The following is a 26,601-nucleotide window of genomic DNA, read 5'->3' as shown; positions in this document are numbered from 1 at the left end:
TCCATTAAACAGCATACAGTACAATGCAATATTCTAACAATTCATGTCTTTCACTCATTAAAATGCATTAGTTACAAGCATTACAGTTTAAGATTACATTTCAAGTCTATTTATTGAAATTAAAGGCATGAAAGAATATCTTTATTTTCATTAAACAGCATACAGTACAATGCAATATTCTAACAATTCATGTCTTTCACTCATTAAAATGCATTAGTTACAAGCATTACAGTTTAAGATTACATTTCAAGTCTATTTATTGAAATTAAAGGCATAAAAGAACATATTAAAAACACTTGAACCTATTATTTCATAAAGCTGAAGAGAATTACAAGGGTATTGAAAGAGGGCTTTCTTTACATTAATCATGCGCTATAAAAGCATTCTGTGCTTCTTTTGTGAGCATTAGTTTTTGGTTAAAACTACTTTAGAGGGTCAACTGCAGTTAAAAATAAGCTCATAATTCCAGAGAAGATCACAATGTATTTAGAAAATCTCAGAATTGATCTATTATCATTGATTTATTATCAATAATAGTTATAGCTGTCATTTTCCGAATCACTGGGTTTGTTGCATATAGCCAGTAAACCTCCGACATTTTCCCTCAAAGTATTTATAAGGCCTGGAGCACCATCACTATAGAGAGCCTATTCTTAGCTAAACATTCTACTGCATTCATCACATTTTCCATGATATTTACCACAGGCTTCCACAGGATGAAACTTTTTGTTTGTCTCTCCAGGACTGAGACTCTTCCGCTAAGAGCATTCAAATGGAATACAACTTTGCTGACCATTTCTGAATTTGACCTGTGGCCATATGATGCATTTCAATCTCTCCATCCTACTCTCATTTCTCTTAATTGCTTGATTGGTCTGCCAAATTTCATTCGTTGTCCTAGAGATAACTGTATCATAATGATCCACTTTTTTTTCCCAGTTCCTCACCTGTGACATACAGTTTTGTCTGTCCGATTCAGCATTTCTCAAGGCATTTAAAGCTTCTTCATAGGCCTGCTGTCCTGAGCTCATCATTATTGGACCTAGAGGAGTACAAAAGTCTCTTGAATACACATTTTTTAAATGCAAAACTTGTTACAGTTGTTACAATTAAGGGTGATGGTTAGGGTGATGTAATACCAGCAATCCATCCTAAAATTGGTACTGCAAGCAATGCCGTCCCTGCAGTTACTATATCATCGTTTGTGCTCATCTGCTCTTGACATCTTCTTATGGCATCATTTTTTGATTCCACATTTCTTTTAGCCTGCTCCAAAGCTGCTTGGAAGCACCCTAATGACTGCTCAGCAGACGACTTCTTGGTGCTCAAAGTATTCACGGCCTGAATTTTCTCCTTTATCTCCCGCTCAACTATTAGTTTCTCTATAATAAGATGCTCCATCCTTTCATTCAAATATCTCAGTTTTTCTGTAACTATTGTGTCAGATGTTTTCAGGTGCTGCTCAGCATCCTCTACATGCTTCCTTATTTGGTTGTAATTGGAGACTGTATCAGTGATTGGACAGATATGCGCTTTTTTGAGGAACTTGCAGATGTTGCAGATAGAGACAATCCCCTCATTTAAAGGCATAGACACTGCCTCCATAGACTGAACATCCTTCATGGCAGAGGTACTATAGAAAGGGGGTTTGCATTAAAATACATAAATAATATAAAAATAATAATAATAATAATTAAATATATCACCCAAAAATGAATTCTTGATTTTTCAAAAAAAAAAAAAAACTCCATCACTTTTTAATATATATCCCTTTAGTAAAAATACTAATTAATTATTAATTTCAAAATCAAGCCATTTAAATCTGAGAAGGCATGGGGGGAAAGTAAATAATCAGAGCTTTCAAGTTGTCATTTTGGGGTGAACTATTACTTTAAAGACTTTAAAACACATTTACTTTTAATTATTGAATAATTATTCTCTCAAAGAAATATTAAAATGCTTTCACATTATTCTCTTGTAATAACAGTATCTTGTAATAATATAACATTTTATACTGATATGTAAAAAAAAAACTCACTTGTGTGTGTGAAAATGGTTCATGTTCCCTGTTACACAAACAAAAGAGACTATTAATAAATCTTTTGACAGATATCACATATAATAACAACACCTTATTACACACTTTAAATATGGTACATGGAAGCTAATGGGTTTTGTTTTTAACTCATTGCTTTTATCTAGCACAAAGTATAACGTACTAAACACTCAAAGTTGTTAAAATTAGCACAACCTTAATTTTACTTTTGGAAAATTGTGTGGTTTAAATTTATTATAGTGTAGTTTAACTAGAGTGTGGATCTGGATTACAGTATTACTGCTAAATATTTATAAGTCAGTTTAATGTTTAATGACATATGATTATACAATCAATTAAACGATCAGTTAAGTTACATGTTACCACTTAAAACTTATATTAGGTTAACATTTTTAGTGATCATTATGTAAATCAGCATGTTGTTAATATCCGCACTACAGGAAGTGATATATTTTAAAAATGTCCACAAGAAAAGAATAATGCTATGCTTTCCATAGCAAGTTTGATTAAATGATTAATGATCAAATGATCCTAAATGCAATTTACTTACCCCGTTTAAAGGCAGATGTGATGTTGTGAAGTCACAAGGTCTGTTAATGATGAAATGAATAAATGCTTCAGTTTTTGTAGTCTGGAAATCTTCTAAAAAAGATCCCACCCAAAACCGCTGTTGTGTCTAAAGCCACTCCCCTGTTCTTCAGAAGCCAAACTGACAGCAATGTCTTCTATGTCCACAAGGGAGCATACTTTTGAGGACAGACTGGGGTGTAGTCTTTAAAGAGTTATTATACTCCAAAATGAAAATCTTGTCATCAATCACTTATTTCCATGTCATTCCAAACCCGTTAAAGCTTTGTTCATATGACTTTAAGTGTATTTAGAGTACTTTATATGCTAAATTGGAACACCTTCAGTTGTATACTTTAAGTATATGCCTATTTACATTTACTATTGGATTTTAAAGTGTACTTTTTTTGTGTTACAAGTACATTACTCGAGTATTAATTATGAGTGTCTTTGAAACACAAAAAGCAATCTACCATAAATTTCCCCAGTGCTGAATCCACTTTCAAGGTCCTTACAATAAACACACAACCTTAATGACAGATAGAGACACATTATTGACAGGTCAAACATTGTTTATTTAAACGTCTAATGGTTCTAGCATTGCAAACATAAAAACGACCAAACATGTTTTGGGTGAAAAAACACTGTAACAGCAGCAGAACACAAACTCAACTTTTTTGTGTTGTGTGAAGTTGTTGTTTGAGACTTTATTTCCAACATGTAAAATAAATACAATAAAACTAAACAAAAACAAAATACAAAGCAATTTTAAATTATGCTCATGCTCCTTTTTCTTAATGCATTAAAAAAGTATTAATATGTGTCATCGTGTGAAAAGTCATATTCAATTTTCATTAAAAGCAAATAAAGGTGAGAAGGATCAGCACCGTATTTATTCATAAACGGCTACGATCAAATTACAAATTAATCAGCTGTTTTTGAATTTAAAGTTTAATATATTGGGTAGGATTCTAGATCAAGAGTCTTATAGTCAGGACATGTGAAATTTTGTTAATTTTTTCCACAGCATTTAAAATGAGAAGATTTTAAATCTGGTTAAAGCTGCAGTGCATAGCTTTTTTGTGTGTTCAAAATTCACAAAATGTATATAATAAGCAAGTACATCGTGAATCAATTTCCAAACTATGCTTTTGGCTAATCCTGGTATATCTATAACTCTTTTTTTAAACTGGTTCTGGAACCGCTGCAGAGAGAAATAGCTCAGGCAAGATGCAAGACGTATATATATTAAGTGAAAATAAACTCTATAGTACTAATAGTGTAAATCAAAGTATGATATTAATACCATAAATACAATATCAGTAAAGACCTTATTGTACTGTAAATCAAAATATGGTACTGTAAATACAAACACTGTAAGGACATTATCGAACTGTAAATTAAATTGCAGTAATAATACTGTAAACATTTTTACAGTAATTTACTGCCATCCAGCTGCCAGTAAGTTACACTGAAATTTACAGCAACAGTACATTTATGCTTATTAACAGTAAAAGTGCCATGAGTTATGGACTGCAGCTTTAAGAAAACAAAAATTAAATAGCAGACGAGATAGATCTGACAAAAAGCATTTCAAGCAAAACTCAAACGGAACATTTTTACCAGTCAAAAAAACTAAATATGCATCTTTAAAAAAATATGTAATGTATATGTAAGTTTCACAGGTGTCACTTCAGTTTAACACTTTCAGGAGTGTTTCCTAGAAGCATTAGCTGATTATGATCACAAGTTTGTATGTTACCCATGTTAAGTTGTTCAGCAGTTTGATGTTTCCTGAAATCATAGTTTGCCAAAAATGTGTAATCAACTTTGCAAAGTTATATTTGGCCTCCCAACTTGTGAGTGATGACTAACATGTCTTGCGTTCTGGATGTGACTGGATGTGCTTCTAATATTTATTTTTCATTATGGCCTGTTAAAATTAATGCCCTCTCCCAATTTAAATACATTTTGCTTAAACCTATTCTTATCTCCTTGATTGAGATGCATCATTAATTCGGTCCCTTACGCAAAGAAATATATTTGTATGTATGAATAATCAATACATTACATGCATTTTGTAGTAATATATTGTGTTCATATTTTACCATTTAATACAGAAGGAATTGCCACATCACAAAAGTGAAAAGTGACAATATACAGTGCCTTTCTCAAAGTATGAATACCCCTTCATTTTATTTTTGCATTTTGTCGCATTTTGTCCATAAGAACAGAAGCATGAATTCATTTCACCATCACACCAGACCTCAATCTGACTTGAAGCACTTCTCACATTCCACCAAGGTAAGGTTATTTATAAAAAATTAAATGCGCTCCCACTTACATATTCAAATTGGAAGTGTCCTTTCAAATCAGTGTCTTTATTCATGTTAGATTGCAAATACATTATTTGCTAATAATGTATGATATTTTTAAGATTAGAGTTTTGGTGATATGGTTAGGTTTAGTGGTTAAGGGGTTGTGTGTGTATATAGGTGCCTAATTAATAAAGATGTAATTAGGAAGGCACAACCTAATATGTGGCTACACTACATAGAGAAGAAAAAAAAGAATCTATTTAAAATAATACTCTGCAACTCAAGTGAATTTACACAAAATAGTTAAAGTATAAAACATATTTAAAAATAAGTTCACAGTAACAAAATCTGAGTTTAAAATGTTATAGCAGTTAAAAACACTCTATAATAAGTGGGTTGAAAATGAGCTAAGTGGGCCTACTCTATTCAAAAGGGGATTATGTGCTAGGGGTACACAATCTTTTTTCAAATAAATACTTTAGAAATGTAGCAAGTTCATTAAATCAGTTTTTATGTATTCATAATTTACTTTGTGCAGCACCTATATATAAACATACCATTTTCTATCACAACACTTTCAAATTCAAATCATGTAATGAACAGGTAGCCATGATAATCAGTGCTCTAAGCGAATGTATATATTTTTATATAAATTAAATATTACAATTAATCAGGAAAGCAACTAATATGTCTTGCATTCTGCATGTGACTGGTTGAATGCTTCTAATATTTATTTTTCATTATGGCCTGTTAAAATGAATGCCCTCTCCCAATTTAAATACATTTTGCTTGGACCTATTTAAATTCGGAAAAACATGGTAACTAATATCGAGTTCCTTGTCATGTCTCTTATCTCCTTGATTGAGATGCATCATTAATTCAGTCCTTACGCAAAGAAATATATTTGTATGTATGAATAATCAATACATTACATGCATTTTGTAGTAATATATTGTGTTCATATATTACCATTTAATACAGAAGAAATTGCCACATCTCATGTTGAAAATAAAGTGACAATATACAGTGCCTTTCTCAAAGTATAAATACCCCTTCATTTTGTTCTATTGTAGCCTTATGTTAAACTTTTTCCACATGAATCTACATTCCATACAACATAATGAAAAAAACAGGTTTGTAACAGCATTGCAAATTAATTAGAAATAAAAAATTTAACTGATTCCATTGCATACCTATTCATACCCTTTTGGGACACCTGAAACTTGATAGCATTCATATAATTTGTAGATGTTACTATATTTCGAGTGGAATTAACCTGTGGCAACTTCATTTTGACTGTGTATGGTTTGGAAAGGTACACATGTCTCAAAGTTCTAACAGGTAAAAAAAAAGTATTAGAGCAAAAACCAAATCCTGAGCTAAAATAAGGGAAATACAATTCCTGTAGAGGTCAGAGGCAGGATTCCCTCAAGGCATAAATCTGGGGAAGAGTTCAGGAAAAAAATCCTGCTTTATTGAAGGTTCACAGAAGCATGGTAAAAAAAAAAGTATGGCATCTACTCTAATATTAGTCTGTTTCTTTCTTATTCTGTTTCTCAGTCCTCATAAAAATCAGATGGTGGATCAGCACCAAGAGACGATATCTACAGCCCTGACTGTCAGCGGAGACCAAACCACCTGGATGAGCCCCAGAGAGAGATCATGGGAAATTAGTCACACACACACACACACACACACACACACACACACACACACACACACACACACACACACACACACACACACTCACTCACACAGTTAGAAATGCTACATGTGCATCTTAGAAAACTTGCTAAAAGTTTCAAAGCTGTCACTTACTGTAGGTTTAACACTTTCAGAAGTGACTTCGTAGAAACACTAGCTGATTATGGTCACACATTTCTATGTTACCCACATGCAGTTGTTCAGTTGACTGATGTTTCCTAAAATCATTGTTTTTCATAAAAAATGTGCAATCAGCTTTTCAAAGTTGCATTTGTAGCTACAAATTTAAACCAGAAAGTATTCATATTTGTCTTTACACTTTTTTGTGGTTACACTTTATTTCTATAGTGCAGTTTATACTTTCTATTAACGATAAGTAATTTTGTAACTATGTGTCATTTAATTCTCATTAATCTGACATATACTAAGTGTCTGATAGTTGGTATGTTGTATTTTGTGGACCCGTCCAAAAGTTTTAGATATTAAGCAAACAGTCTAGTAATACTATAATGACTATATATATATATATATATATATATATATATATATATATATATATATATATATATATATATATTATATCCTTAATCGTTTCATTTATCCCCTTGATTGAGATGCATCATGTATTTCATAAATATATTTTCTTATATATGAATAATCTTGAAAGGCACACATTTCAATAAAAGGTCTAACAGCTGAAAATATGTATTAGAGCAAAAACCAAGCCCCGAGGTAAAAAAAACTCCACCAAAGAGACAGCCCGTGCCATAGTTTCAGACGTTCTTCCCTCGCTGTTTTCCAGCTCAAGAGACTGCTGGGCGGTCTGCCGCAGAACTTTACAAAGTGTGTAGCTGCTGCTCTGGCTCGTGACTGGATTTACAATTGGAAGAGACTGCACTGAAGTTGAGGCTTCCAGTATGATCCCGGGATCTGTGGCGTTAGAGTCCCTCTGTGGGACGCCATTTGAGCCCATAGAAAAGATCTCTGATCTTCTGCTGACAATAAAGACCAGACTGTTGTTAGCAGTGTAGGAGAGTAGGTGACCTTCAGGCCCTCTCAGTGACCTTCATTTTTAAAGTTTGTATTAAATTTTTTGTATATGTATTTGTATTAATTGTATATGTCCAATTACTATGAACTGTCACAGAACAATGAACATTATAAGGCACCAAATCGAGCTGAATGCTTCAAAATAAGACATTTCTTATGTGACTTCATATTAAAATTAAATATGTTATCTGGCCAGTCATGCCATTAATGTAGATTTTTACTGTCCTCAATGTCCTCAATCAAGAAATTTCAACAGTCATGCATGCTGGCTGGAGAATATGACAAAAGAAGGAACACTTTGACTCAGTATTTATTCCCAGTCAAACCAGGATGCTTCTATCTCAACCAATCATAATACATATTCAAAATGTATCCATTTAAGGTATTTATGCCCCTTAGATGTATTTATAAGCAAATATTCTTCTTACAAGCTAGCATGTACGGTCTCTAAAAAATGTAATGATCATTTTTTGTTTAAAAACTTTTATGTTCAATGTTTTCTTTACAAAAAAAATTATCTACAAGTTGGAAATTACAGGTGGAAAACAGTGACATATGACGCAAAACATTACTCAGAGTCAATGATATAAACTCAATTTCTCCTCACATCTTAAATAAGAAAAGAGATTTTGTTGCCATCTACATACATTTTTCATTTAATCTGGTAACAATAACATTAAGTCAGAATATCTGAGTTAGCATTATAGTTTCTCCTCCCCAAGTCATCCAACTCCACCCCTTTCAGATGGCCATAAAAACAGCAGCGTGCATTCATTTCACCATTCTACCATTCAACAAGATCTTAACCTAAGACTTGACAAAACTCTTCTGACCTTACAACAAGGTAATCAGGTCCAATTTTATATTTAAATGGTGTCTTTACTTGCTATAATATATAAATAAATGAAAAAATAAATAAATGTTACACTGTTAAGACTTTGCTGTAATTTTACAGTAAAATACAATTTGTATAAATTACGGTTAACTACTGTAGTACTGTGCATCAATAAATCTAGCTTCTTCATTTACAGCACCACTACTGCTTTTGGGTAAAAAATAAAGTACTACAAATTCATAAATTACTGTAAAATTACTAAAATGAACCACAATACAGTGCATACTGCATACAGTGCATTCACCCAAAAGCAGTAGTGGTACTGTAAATGAAGAAGCCAGATTTATTGATGCACATATGCACAAAGCCTTATTGTACTGATAGATTTAGGTTATGTGTGTGTGTGTGTGTGTGTGTGTGTGTGTATGTATGCATGTATGCTATACACATTTTATGATTTAACATGTAAAATTACAAAACATGTAAAACAATGTATTGCAGAAAATATTAAACTTTATTTATAATAACAGCCTAATAGTTAGGGCTATTGTTTGATTCAAAATTAATAATGGAAAATACATATACTAAATTTAAAATAAGTGTAATAAAGTACTCAATCTAATGAGATACTGTATATAGTAGGCCAAGAATGGGGGCAAATAAACAATCAATTATCATGTTGTCACATCTTTGGACTCTTTGTTGTTGTTTTGTTTGTCCCATGTGCTCTGTGTGCCCTACCTTCCATTCATCTGTTAATTGTATCATTGTCTTTAGGTATGTCTTGTTAATTTAGTCAATTACTTTGTGTATTTATTTCCTGTGTGTTTATACATGTGGTTTTTGTTCTGCCTGCCTGCCTGCAACTATATTGTTTATTTCAATCATAGAAAATTAAAAGACTATTTACGTTATATTCTCGTCTAGCGCTCCTTCTCTACAACCACACCATGACAAATGTTATACTGTGCACTTCTATGAACTGTTCTAGATTATGGATGTATTATATATAGATCTGCGTCAGCTAGTAGATGTTATTCACGCACGAGCACTAAGATGTATTACAGGAGCAATTAAAACATCTCAGCAATGCAAATTGAAATAGAAAAAAATCCCCATTAGATATAAGATGTATAGAACAGAGAGGTTGGAGCATGTAGTGTATGTGGCTGCTATTGCAGCTCATTACGATGCAGTAGATGCCCAGTGTTTGGGAAAGCACAATCTCCTTGTGAGGTTCCTGAGGGGGCGCCAGAAAGTTAAATCCTTCTAGGTCACCCGTAGTGCTCTCATGGGACCTCTCTGTTGTCCTGGCTGGGCTTCAGAGCGGTCCTTTTGAACCGCTGAGTCAGTAAAGTTAAGTTTCTGTCTGCTAGGCAGGGTTAGGGACCAGCAAGCATTTGCAGTGAAGCAAAAGAGTACCTTGTGTTCAGGCCGGCTAACTCTCATGTTATTCTGAGACCCTGGCCTGGATACATGCCTAAGGATCCCACAACGCCTTTCTCGATTAGGTGGTGAACCTGCAAGTTAATTTAAATATACATCATACATAGAAAATACACATTAATTTTAAACAAAAGATAAATATATAATGTATTACCCACATATTTTTTATAGCATCAAGTGTTAGACAGTGTTCTAGATTTACATAAGGGGTTTTCAGGTCCGACAATTAGCTTTGCTCCATTGTTTCTTTGGATGGAATTACCAAAGTATTTTAAATTGTCATGAATTCAGACATTTCATTGAAGATGTACGTTGTTGTGATGAATAAAGCATTGTCAATTAATCTTTGTTTTAATCAGGAACAAAGAAGTCATGGATCCTGAAATCTCAAAATGTACTCAAAGCCTTACCACTGCTGAGGACATGAGGAACCAAACCAAACTTCTGATGCATTCTAATGCTAACTGGGAAGAGTATCTGTCTCCAGCACCTCTCTCCATAGCCATCCTGGGAGAGCTGGTTTTCATATCATCTGTAACAGATTTCTCTATCAATGAAAATCCCCCTAAAGATGGCTATAAGTTCATCAAATACCCTGATTCCTTTCGCGCTTGTCTCATGCAAGTGTGTAACTCTGGTTGGTGGGCATTTAATGAGGCCCATACGAGCATGGATCAGATTCGTCTCCATACTGCCCAGGTTCCAAATTACATGAAGACTGCTGTGAAGATTCTGTTCCAAGGTAATGATATGGTTGTAAATGCTCATCTTCCGAATCAGCTGAAAAATATCCAAGACATTGCAAATGAATGTCTGAAACTCTCGGATGCAACTGAAAAGCGTTTTTTGAATGTCATTTGTATAATACAAGAGCTGCTAGAGGCGTGTAAGAATGCACATCGCTTTTATGGGAAAGAATTGGAAGAGGTGAACAAGATAATAGAAGAGAACAATCTAAAGAAGCAGTCAGCTGAAGAGACCAAGAAAAGGACTGAGCAGTTAATGAATGCCATGAAGAAGAAAATGGAAGAAGCTAATGATAGCTACAAGCAAGCTCTGGATTCTCTCCCTAATGGATGGGAAATGATTGGTATGGATTTTGTAGGTGGGTTAGCACAGGCCATTACTGGTGTCATTGCTGGAACGGCATCTGCTATTACTAAACCAGTGAATGATGCAGGAAATGTGCTAGATGAAATAACGATTGTACAGTAAGTCGGCTGAAATTTTAAATTGTGCCCAGAAAATTCAGGAAGAAATGGATGTGAATAGTAAGGATAATAACACTGATGACAATGAAAAAAATTCGAAGATGGAATTCATAGGAAAACAGTTCAAAAGAATCAGCAAAACATTAAAGGAAATCCCTGACTGCCCAGCAAAGCAACAAGCTCTGGAGTTATGCCAAGATGGCATAGAAATATGCAACCAGCTCACAAAATATGCACCAGATGGCATACATGTCAAAGCCAAAAACACTGAGATGATAGAAAAAGTTTTGGATCTGATCGAATCGGCCCGTGTTTTTGATTGCAAAAGCAAAGACAAAACTAATTCTCCAGCCATTGCTCCAACACCGCCAATGATGCATAGAGAAGAAAATAAGGCAAATAACGCAAGTCCTTCTCAGAGGGCCACAGAAACTGCACGATTCAAAATAGAGCAGACCCGAGCTCAACTGAACAAGGCAAGAGAATCTTTTGAGAAGTGTGTGGAGAACCTAGAGAACAAAGAGAAGGAACTAACTGAAATCCTGGTAGTTCTGAGAAATTGCAACCTGAAAGAGATTGACTTCAAAACTACCATACAGATGCTGATCAAAGGAATGGATGCCATGGGGAGAGTGAAGGAGCAATGGCAGAAGATGGTTCGCTTCTTTCAGATGGTTTCCAACATTGTAAAAACCAGCCTGAGCACGACTCTCAAAAACTTTGTCTCCACATCAGAGAACACAAAACGTCTCCGCTACAATGAAAAGCTCTTTTCAAAAGATCTGCTGTACATTTAAGCCTTCCAAGCCTGTAACATTGCTAGTCTGGTCCACATGATCTCTGCAACATACACAGATATTTCCAGCAAGTACCTGATGGATCGTGTCAGTTCACTGGGAAAACTAATGGCCATGGATAAAACTAAACCAGAATTTGAGAGTGAGCGACTACTGCTTCAGAAAGGCTGTGATGAGGCAAAGGACAGCATCTTAAACCTTGTGAAGAAGAATAAAGCTGAGTATGACAGCATGAGCAAAGCAAGACTTGAAAAGATTGATCGAGAATTGCTTGCCATTCTTCCTGCTGCTTCACCAAAAGAAATCAAGAAAATTGAAAACATTGTTGAATCTGCATTCCTTATGGAAGACAGCATAGCAGGATACGTCTGAGGAATGCACTGAAGGAATGTGTATTTTCTAGTTTTACATTGGTAAGCAGCAGATGATAATATAATTCAGATTGAAGCTTTGTTTTTTTTAAGTATTTTAAATTGTCAGGAATTCAGACATTTCATTAAAGAAACATAATGAATTTAAATTGTGTAATATTAAAAACTAACATCTGATCTTAATTTGTGTAATAGCTTTAATTGTTCAATTGGTTTGGGATTTCTAGAAATTACTGTCTATATTTCTTTTTAGAAAATATGAGAGAAGACAGAAGCCTCTTCCTGTCATCGATCAACATCTGCAGTTTTTTTCATGAGATCTTTTTTCACAGTTTTAGTGGGATTTTGCTTATAAATTTAAGTGTTTGCTTATAAATTTCTCTTTGAGTTTAGATATACTTCTGTCTACCATTAACTAAAAATGTATTGCTTTTTAGGCATGTAAAATATTACTGAAGAGCACGATTAGGATTAGTTCGCTTCCAGAATAAAAAAATAATTTTTATGATAATTTGCTCGCCCTGGAAGTGAATTAATCTAAAGTTTAATTGTTCTATTGTCTTCTGCTTTTATTGTCTCTTTTAATCTTAATTACATATGATGAACTTTTCTGCTTCCTAATTTTTGCTTTTTTCCAATAATTTACCATGATTTAATGGAAAAAAAACTACAATATGGTTCCATTTATTAACATAGCAAAATTAGTTAAATTGACCAGTGATGAAAATTGATTTTAAAGCAATTATTTGCCAATTTCATCATTTACTAATACATTATTGAAATCAAAAGTTTTATGTTAATATTATTTAATGGACCTGAGAACTAAGAATAAACAGTTCTGTTATAGAATTAAAAAAGATTAAAAAATACTATAACAAATGTATTGTTTATTGTTAGTTAATGCATGGACCAATGTTAACTAATGGAACCTTATTGTAAAGTGTTACCAATAGGCTAAAACTTACCTAAAGTATCTCTGTTCTGATAACCTGTTGTTCAAACTCTACATTTAGCGATAGTTTTTTTTAAATAAATAAACTACTTCTGAGTTGAAACATGACTCTCTGTCTCTCTTTGAACCATATCTGTTTTGAATTTGAAGCTTCACAAAATTGCTCTTTTGCAGCTATTTATGGCTAAGGCAAAGTCAAATATACATATGTACATGACACAATGCATAATCCGACATTTTTTTAAAAGGAAAGAAAAACCACCAGCAGTCTGTCCAATGTGATGTGGACAGACAGAAAATCCAAAATGATAAACACAACAGCAGAACAACGCGACACAATCAACATATAACACAAGATAGGAAGAATGTAAACACTGATACAAACAAGGTATAGTTAATGACACAGCTGAACTCAAGAACTAATCACGTCGACAACCAAAGAAAGCAAGAGAAAAAAAAACTGAATGTAACTGTGAGAATAAATATTAAATATAAATATACTGGTAAAGCAATCCCAAAAATGCATTATCTTATACCAGCAGTCTTTGGGTGATCTGCATGATGACAGATTTACTCCCGCTATGATGTGTAACTTTGTCTTTAAGATTTAACACATTTATGATAATATATTTATCCCTTTCATGCATGTTGTCCACACATTTGTGGACAGTTAATTTAACTCCATTTAGGGTTCATTTATCATGGTCATTTTCTTCAAACTATCTGAGGGTAGTGTCAGTAGATTGACAGTAATGTTGTAACGGTAGCTACTATCTTGCATTGCAAAAACTCATTACTTGATGACATCATTAATCCAAGATGGCTGCCAACAATAGCCACATGCTAAATGCCCCAGGTATATCAGTGAAAAACTTTTATACAAGGAGATCAACTGAGGTTTAAAATGTGTATGTACAGTAAAGTATGATGAATATGTTAGTATTTTAGTAACAAATTTTGAGTAAAATATCACTAAAACCAATAATGCAAGCCCCTGGGAGATAGATAGCTGTGTTTCATTGCAGCTGCGTTAATAGCAAGCCAAATAATGTAAAGAATTATAATACAAAGCATTTTTCTATGTATTATTAGTATTTTTGTCCTTTGACGGTATTGATGGAAACAACCGTGTGCAAGGCTACTAGACCATCTCATTCTAGTGTTTAATGCAAGGAGGACTGAACTAAGAGGGACACAGGATGCAACCTTCCATTTGAGGAGCGCCCTCAGTCATTCAGTCTCTTCTCTTTTTGTGGTCAGAACGCACCAGTACATATTTGGCAGATGAAATTGAATCTTTCTGTCTCCGGTCTCCCGACCCAACGGTGCCCTCCAGTGGACTCCATAGCTCCTGACAGCCCACACTCCTCATAACCACGTGGCCCATGACCAGGCGCCCAGTTCTGGTAGCAGCCTGCTTCTCTGTTCTTTATCCAGAACCAGAAGTTGAAGGTGCAGGTGTAACGGAGACCCAGCCATACGTGAGAAGTAGAGGCCTGGATGGCTTTTCTCGCCGTCCTGCTCTGAAGCTCCTCGCTGTGAATGGAGACCAGGTCCACGTGGTGCTTTCTGCAGTAACTCGCAGCTTCTGTCCACGTCAGGTTCTCACGGACCAGAATCAGGTTATCTTTTTGGACAGTTATGAAAAGAAAAAAATTTTTTATGATAGAGCAGCTAACCCACCACAAACATTTAGCTAAAATTACTGGAAAAAAATGTTTGTGTATAAATTTGATCACATGACTAACACATCTGACAATAATCAGGCAATCAAAAAAAATGGCGGGAAAATGCAGTGTAGGGCAGAGACAAACAAAAACAGAGACATCACAGAAAAAGCACAATAGCGGCCACTAGGGACCCAAAACAGAATAAACTCCTAACAGGACCCTCCCCTCTAGGAGCGTCTCTGACGATCTTTGGACAGTTCGGGTGAGTACGATGGAATTCCTTACAAAGTTTTTTGTCCAAAATGTCACGAGCAGTAACCCATGACCGCTCCTCGGGTCCATAGCCCTCCCAGTCAACAAGATACTGAATTCCACCCGCACACAGCGGGAATTGAGCAAGCGGTGGATGGTGAATACAGTCTCTCCATTGATGAACCGGGGAGGAGGGGGCTTTAGGGGCAGGGGGCATGTAGAGACAACAGCACAGGCGCAACAGAGAAACATGAAAAGTGGGGTTTATCTTAAGGGATCGGGGCAACAGGAGCCGATAAGTCACAGGGTTGATCCTGCGAAGCACCTTAAAAGGGCCTACATAGCGAGGGGCGAGCTTACGAGACTGAACCCGCAGGGGAAGATCTTTGGAAGACAGCCAGACCCTTTGGCCTGGGCAGAAATGCTGAGCTGGTCTCCTGTGACGATTGGCCTGGGAGTGGTTGGACCTGGATGTCCGCAGTAATGCCCTGCGGGTTTTACTCCAAATTCTCCTACAGCGCCTGATGAAGTGTTGTACTGAGGAACTCGGCGTCCTCCTCCTGTTCTGGAAACAGGGGTTGGAAACCAAATTGGCACTGAAAGGGAGAAACCTTGGTAGCAGAGGACTGGAGGGTGTTGTGAGCATATTCTGCCCACGGCAACCAGGTGCTCCATGAAGATGGGTTGTCCATAGCCAGGCTCCTCAAGGTGGCCTCCAGTTCTTGGTTGAGCCTCTCCGTCTGCCCGTTGGACTGGGGATGGAAGCCGGAGGTGAGACTGGCAGTGGCACCGAGGAGTCTGCAGAACGCTCGCCACACCCGGGAGGAGGTGAGGCCCTCGGTCCGAAACAATGTCCTGAGGAAGACCAAACACTCGGAAGACATGATTGAACATTAGTTTGGCAGTCTCAAGAGCAGAAGGAAGCTTCAATAAAGGAATAAATCGACAAGCCTTAGAGAACCTGTCAACTACAACTAAAATAACTGTGTTACCTTCGGATTCTGGGAGCCCAGTGATGAAGTCTGCCGACACATGGGACCAGGGCGCTTAGGGATAGGAAGAGAGGTGAAGCAGACCTTGAGGGCGCTGGACGTGGGTTCTTACTCTGGGTGCACACTGAACAGGCCAACACAAAGGTCTTAACGTCCTTTCCCATGCCTGGCCACCAGAAATGTCTCTGCAGGAATTCCAAAGTTCTTTGGGACCCGGGTGTGCAGTAAGGTGGAGGAGTGACCCCACTGGAGAACCTTAGATCGTGCCTGGCGAGGTACATACAAAAGACCAGGTGGACCTGTTCCAGGGTCTGGGTCTTGGCGTTGGGCACTCCTAACAGCTGCCTCAACACCCCACCGGATAGGGGCAACAATACGGGAGGGTGGGACCACAGTGCTGACTTCACTCACTTTACCAGTAGGAGAAAACTGCCTAGACAAGGCATCAGGCTTAGTGTTCTTTGAGCCTGGGCGATATGACAGGGTGAAGTCAGGCGGCTGAAAAACATAGCCCACCGAGCCTGGCGAGAGTTAAGGCGTTTTGCTTGCTGGAGGTACTCCAAGTTCTTGTGGTCTGTCCAAACCAGAAACGGATGTTGTGCTCCCTCCAGCCAGTGTCTCCATTCATCAAGAGCCTTCTTAACTGCAAGCAGCTCACAATCTCCTACATCATACCGTAATTCAGTTGGGTTGAGGCGGTGAGATAAGTAGGCACAGGGGTGCAGTCTACCATTAGACCACTGAGAGAGGACTGCTCCTATGCCAGCGTCCGATGCATCAACTTCAACAAAAAGGGCTGCCCTGGATCAGGAGGACCAGTATGGGCGCTGAGGAAAAGCGGAGCTTGAGGTCTTGAAATGCTTCCTCTGCCTTGGAAGTCAAAAAAGCTCCATTCTTCTTGGTGAGTGCAGAGATAGATGCTGCCACTGAGCTGAAGTTCGGATAAACTTGCGATAGAAGTTAGCAAATCCAAGGAATTGCTGGACCTCTTTCACCGAGTGGGCCACTTCCGTACAGCTTCAGTTTTCGACGGGTCCATCTGGATCTGCCCTTCCCTCAAGACAAATCCAAGAAATGAGACCTCTGAGACATGGAATTTGCACTTTTGCGGTTTAACAAAAAGGTGGTTCTTCAAAAGTCGTTGAAGGACCCTCCGTACATGAACCCGGTGCTCCTGTAGTGAAAATGAGTATATCATCAAGATAGACAAACACAAAATGATTTATCATATCTCTAAGCACATCATTAATAAGAGCCTGAAAGACTGCAGGTGCATTAGTAAGACCAAAAGGCATCACCTGGTATTCATAGTGTCCTGAGGGGGTATTGAAGGAGGTTTTCCATTTAACCCCCTTGCCTAATACGGATAAGGTGGTAGGCATGGCGCAGGTCCAATTTAGTGAAAACAGTGGCACCCTGGAGCAAGTCAAAGGCTGTGGACATCAGCGGAAGTGGGTATCTATTACGGATAGTCATCTTATTCAATCCACGGTAATCAATACAAGGTCGGAGCCCACCGTCCTTCTTGCTGACAAAAAATCCGGCACCAGCAGGCGGAAGTGGATGGTCGAATAAATCCAGAGGCCAAGGCGTCCTTGATGTAGTCATCCATGGCCTTGCGTTCTGGCAGAGAGAGGGAAAAATTCGTCCACTAGAGGACTGGTGCCAGGGAGGAGATCAATTGCACAGTCATAGTGCCGGTGCGGGGTAGAGAGGCAGCCTTACTTTTGCTGAAAACCTCTTTAAGATCCAAATACTCCACGGGAACTTGAGACAACTCAGCAGGATCTAGGCACTCAATAGGCAAAACTAGAGGACTGGAAAAGAGGCAGGTAGCGTGACAAGTAGGACCCTACTCAATGACACGGCCAGTTACCCAATCAATGTGGGGGTTGTAACGGGTAAGCCATGGGATGCCAAGAATTACTGGAAATTCGGGTGAATGGATGAGATGCAAGGAAATCTCTTCTCGATGGGCTTCAGACTGGAGGCACAAGGGAGAGGTTACTTGAGTGACCTTGCCATCACCCAATGCTTGGCCGTCTAGAGCAGAAACTGACAAAGGAACGTTAAGAGGAATAAGTGGAATTTTGAACTTGAGGGCAAAGTTAGAGTCCATAAAAAAATAAAAGAATTCAAAAAATAGAAATGATAAAGTCCAATAAACAGCACAGGGCAGAACTGAGAAAATCATGAAAACTTAACTTAACATCCACAGTGGAAATCCAAAAATGCAAGGCAACAAACAAAACTTAAAGGATAATCACAAAAAACTTAACTTTCTGGCTTAAGGACAGAGATGAAGACTAGAAAAACCGGTCACTCTCCAGCATGACTTAAAGCGAAGACATTTCACCCACGAGGCCCAATATAAATAGGCAGGTAAATTAGATCACATGACTAACACATCTGACAATAATCAGGCAATCAAAAATGGCGGGAAAATGCAGTGTAGGGCAGAGACAAACAAAAACAGAGACATCACAGAAAAAGCACAATAGCGGCCACTAGGGACCCAAAACAGAATAAACTCCTAACAGTAATAATAAAAAAATGAAAAAATAACTTTATTTTGATGGTTGCTTTTGAATATTTCATTAGAGATAAGTATCATTGCAACCATATTTCTACTACCTTTCATTAGAGTGTTAGTAGAGTATTAGTAGACTAGTAGGGTTAGGATTAAAGTGAGAGCTGATATGTGCTTGGAAAGTTATAGTCAGTAGATTATCTTTTGAGAGACGTCACAATAAAGAGTTAGCATATAGGATGCAGACAGCCTATTAATACTCTAATGAGAGTCTGTTTACCTGTAGTTACAACCTTACTTATTGTGAACAGAATGCTCAAAAGGGACCAACAAAATAAAGTGTTACCGATATGAGTTTCAGGACCGTTTACAGAACTGCCTTTCAGGCCAGTGCCACATTGCCGCATGAAAAATGCTGCATTCATTGTCCTTATACATCCTTTTTTCTATTCAAATGTAAATGGTTTTTCTGTGGTTTTATGTATGCTACATGGCTGTTAGAAATTCTGCTGATTTGTCAACAAGAAACACTATCTAGCAGGCTAATAATGCTTTGTAAAATTTGCAAAAATGAATCGTTCCTTTGTGGTGAGGACAGTGAAATGCAATAATGATGAGTCCTATAAACAATGCGGGCCAACTATTGCATAACTTCAAAAAGGAAAAAAATATTCACTCACCTTGCTCTGCACTTGTGATTATTTGCATTGTCTTACTGTTTGTATATCCCGCATCGGTTGTGTTTTGAAGTGGTCTGTTCTGTGTTGTTGCTGATCCAGGAATAGCTGAGAACAATTTTGATTAATACATTGTATGATCATTCTTATGGAGACAGTGAAAATGTACTTAATTGCTCGTATTATAAACAACACAGTAACTAAACTAACTAAAGTAACTAAAGTGCATTTAAAATAATGCACGACTAACTGTTGATTATCCTTTACATATAGTCTGTTCCTTAATAAACTGCACAAAAAGATAAAATTGTGTTTTTTGAACTAGCTCTTTATTATTCTATCCCTTCTCATGTTACATTTTAGAATTATGAAAATGAACGAGTTTAATTACATTTGAGAGATGCACTTGGATTCTGTCTGGTTGTGGTTGCTGGTTTAGTGGTTGGTTTAAGATCTGTTAAAGAGTCAAGATTATAGACATAGTACATAGATAGATGCAGCACGCTGAATAAGGCTTATCTCTAATCGCGTTTTTACGAAATCAAAATTCGCCATTCCGGTGTAATTAAGGTTTTTGCTAAAATAAACAATGGGTTTTTACGTGATATATTCAAATCTAGCCGATAAGAGTCATGTGATGAACGCACCACCGTGACAGATGAAGGGCAGAGTGGTGTCACATCGGATGCTTTTCCATCTCCCTGTTCGGTTCACCATCACTACAGTACAGTTGCGGTGTCTGCCGATGGGTTTCGGCAGGTTGATATTCCAAAAACGAAATGAAAAGTTGCTCTGATCTGACCACGACCAGGCATCTTTAAACAGTCCGATCCATACGTCAGTCATTGTTTTAGGGTCCTTGCCATCATTTTTTGTGGCATTGCCTAAATCTGTGTAAAAGGTTCTGCAATATTCTTGGGCCTCGCTCCAAGAAGTATCCTTCCTAATCAGGATATACTTTTCATTGGCTTCTGCTACAGAAAAACAAGAAGGAAAGGTTAAAAATGTCTGATAATCTTTACATGCATCATGTCTTTTTTGTTAAGCAAAACCAAGATTAGGTCATAAAAGTTTAATATCTGCAATACTGTAGCAAATCTTACCACTAAAGCACACAAATTGTCTTTTTGAGTCACAGCTATTATTAAACCATTGCCAGTTGCTGTTCATTACCGCACAGCCCTCATTATTTATATCCGCTTTGTTATTTTTCCGATTTTTGAATATCTGTTCGTTGTAGAAACTGTCTGACAGGGTCCAGTGCCATTTGAACACTTCACTTCTATAAAGTCCAATATACACATCATGCGAAACATCAGTTATGTTTCTGAGCAAGCTGTTCATCTCTTCTGCATTATTCACAGTCGCCAGGTCTGTGTACATCTCACGGCAGAATCTCTGAGCATCGCTCCAGTTCTTTCTGATATTTACGAAGTGATACCGGTGAGATATTTGGCTCGAAGTGAAGGACAAAAGCACTGAGAAGAACACATGATAAAAATTAAAAATAAAAAATTAATTAATGCCATGAAAAGAAAAGTAAGCATGTCATTTTCTGTTAAGGGAGTAAAAGCTAAATTGAAAAGGCAGTTTCAGCTGTCAAGAAAGATTATTAAAGTCTGTATAAGAAAAGCTTACCTAAGGCAGCAAGAAATATGAACAGCATGATGGAGCAGCGCTCATAGAAATGACACAATATTACAATTCTTTTTACAATCTTTCTTTTTATAATAACAAATCTCACTCCTAAATAGAGAAAAGGCCACAAAACACAAAGAGTTTGATTCTCTGTTCTGAAGTACCTCAGAATAAAAAAAAGGAATTTGAATAGTTACTTCCTATGAAACATTTACATAGATTTGTGAGAAGATTTTGACTGCTAGCGTTATGTTTTGCGCAACATATTTCTTGTAATATAGTTTTTTGGGTTTTTTTCAATTACAGGTCACATTTCTTCTGGTACTATTACAATAAAAATTGCTTATTACATTATCTTATGAAATTAACTCAACATTGTGCATTTTCCAGATGAAAGTAGCTTTACATAGCATTAATATTATCAACTTGACTGCATTCTGCAATCATCAATTCTGTTTTTAAATACATTTAAATATAATAAAATTTGTTTTGTCTTCTCAATAAGAGTTCAATTATTATTTATATTAAGCCCACTAATATGTAATATCAAAGAAGGTACAGTGATGTACGCTATATTTTAAAAAAGATTAAAAAAATAAGCTTACCTAAGGCAGTTAGACGTATGAACAGCATGATGGTGGAAGCGCTCACGAAAATGACACTATTCTTACAATCTTTTCCTTTAAAATGACAGATCTAGACTGAAATGCAAATGAAAACCACTACTGATGCAGAAAAGGGCACAAAACACAAAGAGATCTTTGATCACTGTTCTAAGTACCTCATAATAGGAAAACATTTACATACTTTTGTGAGAAGGTCTAAAACCGCAGGAAATTAGCATTATATTTTGCAACACACTTCCTGAGCAAATATTATATTTCATTCATATTAGTACAGTATCTTAAAAAAACCATTCATATTACAATATGCAGAATGTATATGTCATGTTTGTGTTCTGTCTTCGGTTGTGTAGTCACTGTAGTTTTAAGTTGTGTTTTCCATCGTTCTTCTGCCTTTGTTAATATTGAAACAAGAGGTTTTGATTGCGCCTGATGTCTCCTTTATCTTTCTCCCTCTGACACAACCCTGACAGTATATGTGCTACTACAAACATTACAGTCACGGTAAGAACAAGCAAATTAAAATGAAAGAATCTGAAAGATCCTTAATCAGACACTGTGTTCAGATACAGGTCACATGTCTGCTGGTATTATTCAACAATTCATAGACCGGATGCGAAATAATGTATGTAATAATGTGTTTTGATGCAATCGTATAATAAAAGTGCAGGACAAGCAGTTTCTCGCGGACTGCTTTTTCACAGTTTGCCGTTGTTCTTTGTGGTCAGAACGCACCAGTACATATTTGGCAGATGAAATTGAATCTTTCGGTCTCCGGTCTCCCGACCCAACGGTGCCCTCCAGTGGACTCTATAGCTCCTGACAGCCCACACTCCTCATAACCACGTGGCCCATGACCAGGCGCCCAGTTCTGGTAACAGCCTGCTTCTCTGTTCTTTATCCAGAACCAGAAGTTGAAGGTGCAGGTGTAACGGAGACCCAGCCATACGTGAGAAGTAGAGGCCTGGATGGCTTTTCTCGCCGTCCTGTTCTGAAGCTCCTCGCTGTGAATGGAGACCAGGTCCACGTGGTGCTTTCTGCAGTAACTCGCAGCTTCTGTCCACGTCAGGTTCTCACGGACCAGAATCAGGTTATCTTTTGGGTGGTTTAGCAAAAATATGGATTATGAGTTGTGAGGGTGTCAAAAAACAAAAAGGTGCATTATATTATCAATTCAAATGTTACAGCAACATCATAGAAGATTGTTTTGATGCAACATTAAATAATCAAGAAGGTAATATTAAGTAACTATATCTGCATTTTTTGATGAATCTCTCAAGGATTCACTTATGGTCATGTGTTACCTTGAGGTGACCATAATAGACATTTTTACTGGACACTGTAGTAGTAAACATAGCGTCAAAGATATCCAGAGTCAGTATCATGTCTTACCTTGCTCTGGACCTGTAGTGAGTATTTGTGTTGGTTGTGTGCTTGTATTGTATTGTATTGTATCAGTTGTTGCTGGGGTAGCTGTAGGGGGAGCTGTATGAGTGAGAAGATTTTGGTTAATAAATTGCATATTAATGCTTTTGCTTTAACTATTGCATAGTTAATCATTTTGCTTTATCATTTCTCGTGTGTTAAAATGTTCAAAGGGTAACATGATTCTAATTGCATTTTTGGCATTTTTAAGTCATACTCCACACAAAGGGTGAAAACCCTGTCAGGTTTATGACATTCAAAATATGAAAAGACAAATAAGTAATTAGATAAAATACACTAAATGTGCTGTGTTTCAAAGTAAAATGTGGCACTGTGTTCTTTTACACACAAACCGCTCATGTTTTTAGTCTCTCAGAGTGGCTCAGTTCACTAAACATAAACTTTGGGCCACCTATAATGTGTTTTCATGCATGCCACATGCACCAGCCAGCTTCCCAAACGTGTAATTAAAAGTGCATAAAATTGGTTGTTTGATTTTCTAAAGAGAAATGCAGTTATATTGTATCCCAAAATTGTACATTCCTATGTGGAAATAAAGTAAATTGAGTAAATTGACTGACCGTTTAACGTTGGCGTTGGCAATATAGCTGGTTTAGTAGTTGTTTGAGATCTCAGATCTGTAAAGGAGTCGGATCAGATGCATATTATACAACGATCAGGGTAACTGAATTATTCTTTTCTTTGGGCGGTTTTAAAGGCATACAGAAAAAGAGGAACGCACCGCCATGACAGATGAAGGGCTGGGTTGTGTTGCATTGAATATCATTCCATTTCCCCGTTTGGTTCACCATCACTGTAACACAGTCCCTGTCTTTTCTGTTGTTACTTAATTGACTTGAATTCCAGAAACGGAACGAAGAGTTGCTCTGATCCGACCATAACCAAGGATCTTTAAATAGTCCGATCCATACATTGTTTTTTGCAGAGTTTTTGACTTCTTGATTTTCTGAGGAGGTTCTGACATTCACTAGATCTGTGTGAAAAGTTCGGCAAAATTCTAGGGCTTCCCTCCAAGATTTGTTCTGCTCAATCAGGATAAACGTCTTTTTCGCTGTAACTGACAAATGTCAAGAAAAAGACTCTTATTGCCACTAAAATACGTTTATGAGACTGATGCACTACTGTATCTCATATTAAGTGAAGGTAATGCTGTATATTATAGTCACATCACAACAAATAGACAACAGTACAATAAAAAATCTTACCATTGAAGCAGACAAATTGCCTTTGTGCATCACAGCTATCACTAAACCATTTCCCATTGTTGTCCATTGCAGCACAGCCCTCATTATTATTTGTATCTGGTTGATTTTTTTCCCAGTTTTGGTATGTCTTTTCATCGTACACACTGTCTGACAGGGTCCAGTGCCATTTGAACACTTCACTTCTATAAAGTCCAGTATACACATCATATGAATTATCATTTACGGTTTTGAACAAGCTGTTCATCTCTTCTACATTATTCACAGTCGCCAGGTCTGTGTACGTCTCACGGCAGAATCTCTGAGCATCGCTCCAGTTCTTTCTGATATTTATGAAATGATACTGGTGAGATATTTGGCTCGAAGTGGAGGACAAAATTCCTGGAAAAAATGAACAACAATAACCAATGATTTTCCAAAGAAAATTGCCAGCACACTGACTGTAATTCATGGTATGCTAAACACAACTAACTTCTGAAGACATCCAGGTTACACGTGGGAAAAGTGTTTTTTTTAAGCTCACATTACACCAGAAATTATGAATAACAAATTTGTGTGGTTTCTTTTAACGGGTCAAAATCATAAAATATAAATCCATGTTTTGCTCAAACACTTACCAAAGACAACAAGGAGAAAGAAAACCATGATGTTGTAATTTCAGCAGCAAAACACCAAGCTCAGTGTGTGAGAAACTCATGGTCCATACAGCCTTATTTTCCTTCCTCCGCAATCTGACACCATTGAATCAAAATCATAAGTTGACATAGCATGTAAATGTCACAGTGCTCAACTCAACAAAATTAAATCCCAATTAAAGCATAACACTTCTACATTTGACAGGATATTTCAATATGGAATGTAGAAATATAATACTTACATAGGCTTAAAACGTTCCTACTCCTTGCTGTGCGATTAGAGTCTGACCGTTTTAAAAGCACTCTGTGTTTTAAGAATGTTGTTTAGCCTGTTGTCTGCTCTACCCTTGAGAAACAACGTCGTCGCGTTCTCCCAAAATCTTCTGCAGCACATTTCATTAGATTAGAATGAAGTTGCAGCTACTTATTAGTATTGAATGCTGACTACATATTTTCAAAGATAATTATGAAGGTGCTGTGACAGTTGAAAAGCGATCGTGCGGGAATGCATTCAGTGTGGGAATGAGGGTGAACAGGTCACGTTACAGATCAGACTGCATTCAGCATGTCACACCTAAGGAATGTGTGTGTGTGTGGGCCCTAATCAGTCTGAATGGATATATCACATTTTTTTATAAGAAAGGGGTAGCACGTTCACCACATCACCTCAGATGACCCTGTTTAGCTTTCTAGGATTTAATAAAATGTGTAAATATTCAGCAAAATATAGGACTGAATAATACTAGATTAACTAAAGTAATACTCATTGCTGCAAGAAATTTGCTAAAATGTGGAAAAAAGTTTTTTAGTTTTTATATATATATATATATATATATATATATATATATATATATATATATATATATATATATATATATATATAATATCAAATGCAAAGAAGTGAAAAGGTATTACCATTTATCAAATCATTTATCGTGGCATAAGTGAAAATCAGCAAGACTCCTGTTTTGGTTTTATATAGGCTACATTACTACGTGAACCTATAATTTATATGAGAATATTTATATGTAGCCTATGTCTATGAGCTCATATGGTGCCTTGAAACTATGTGAGCCTCCTTTCCTGTCTTGTTGCCAAAAATGTGAAGCATATGGCAAATAGATCTTAATTTCACTGGTTGAAGGGGATGTCATGTGACATTACTAAAACAAAATGTTACTGGCTGAACATCATTATTGTATTTTGAATACAATTTTCTTAGTGCCATTACTATAGGCTTAAATGACAATGTCCCGTAGAGCAGTGGTTTTCAGTCCTGTTTCTCTGGACCTACAGCTCTGCACGTTTTGCATGTCACCCTTATCTGACACACTAATTTGAGTTCATGGAGCTTTTTCCTCATGAGCTGATGATCAGAATAAGGTGCGTAAATTAGGGAGACATGCAACATATGCAGAAGCTGTGGGTCCCCGGGAATAAGTTTGAAAACCACTGCTGTAAAGAGCTAACTTGACCTTATGATTTTTCTCGTTTATCTTCATGACAGACATAAAAGGAGTCTTTCTATCATGCATTAATCAGATAATAATTAAAGAGAAAAAAAGACAACCAGCTTTATTCTATCTGTTTATTCTTAAATAATAATGGTGTGATTATTCCAAAGCTTGC

General features: G+C 36.7%; 3 protein-coding genes across 6 annotated transcripts; 1 reads left to right on the top strand and 2 right to left on the bottom strand.

The window, feature by feature from the left end:
* Positions 1 to 758: 758 nt before the first annotated feature.
* On the bottom strand, positions 759 to 2,648 carry LOC122360827. The gene is made up of 4 exons (XM_043261683.1): positions 2,607 to 2,648; positions 2,039 to 2,066; positions 1,140 to 1,633; positions 759 to 1,042 (listed from the first exon to the last, which is right to left on the bottom strand). The coding sequence occupies exons 2-4, from the start codon at positions 2,059 to 2,061 to the stop codon at positions 759 to 761; spliced, it is 801 nt and encodes a 266-aa protein (XP_043117618.1). The 5' UTR covers positions 2,062 to 2,066; positions 2,607 to 2,648.
* A 5,265-nt stretch (positions 2,649 to 7,913) lies between these two features.
* On the top strand, positions 7,914 to 12,397 carry LOC122360649. Its single transcript, XM_043261441.1, is given in 3 exon segments — positions 7,914 to 8,539; positions 10,336 to 11,175; positions 11,177 to 12,397. Coding segments are annotated over 2 exon segments (1,635 nt in total). The 5' UTR covers positions 7,914 to 8,539; positions 10,336 to 10,348; the 3' UTR covers positions 11,985 to 12,397.
* Positions 12,398 to 14,378: 1,981 nt separating this feature from the next.
* LOC122360650 (C-type mannose receptor 2) lies at positions 14,379 to 25,461 on the bottom strand. 4 transcript variants are annotated; one of them, XM_043261442.1, is made up of 13 exons: positions 25,215 to 25,460; positions 24,955 to 25,068; positions 24,341 to 24,718; positions 23,857 to 24,192; positions 23,696 to 23,752; positions 23,082 to 23,174; positions 21,672 to 22,784; positions 21,067 to 21,174; positions 20,532 to 20,906; positions 20,076 to 20,402; positions 19,820 to 19,882; positions 19,432 to 19,536; positions 14,379 to 14,934 (listed from the first exon to the last, which is right to left on the bottom strand). In XM_043261442.1, exons 7-13 carry the CDS (start codon positions 21,697 to 21,699, stop codon positions 14,564 to 14,566), a joined length of 1,377 nt encoding a protein of 458 aa, XP_043117377.1. In that variant the 5' UTR covers positions 21,700 to 22,784; positions 23,082 to 23,174; positions 23,696 to 23,752; positions 23,857 to 24,192; positions 24,341 to 24,718; positions 24,955 to 25,068; positions 25,215 to 25,460; the 3' UTR covers positions 14,379 to 14,563. The 4 variants fall into 4 exon arrangements, 3 of the variants coding, with proteins under 3 accessions (XP_043117377.1, XP_043117378.1, XP_043117379.1); XM_043261444.1 differs by lacking the exon at positions 14,379 to 14,934 and adding an exon at positions 17,789 to 18,276 and having other exon boundaries at positions 25,215 to 25,461; XM_043261443.1 differs by lacking the exon at positions 21,067 to 21,174 and having other exon boundaries at positions 25,215 to 25,459.
* Positions 25,462 to 26,601: the final 1,140 nt, after the last annotated feature.

This window comes from Puntigrus tetrazona, chromosome 16 (assembly GCF_018831695.1).
Source record: "Puntigrus tetrazona isolate hp1 chromosome 16, ASM1883169v1, whole genome shotgun sequence".
Classification (NCBI taxonomy): Eukaryota; Metazoa; Chordata; class Actinopteri; order Cypriniformes; family Cyprinidae; genus Puntigrus; species Puntigrus tetrazona.
The sequence above is the reverse complement of the archived record's forward strand: the minus strand, read 5'-3'. Positions and strand labels throughout refer to the sequence as shown.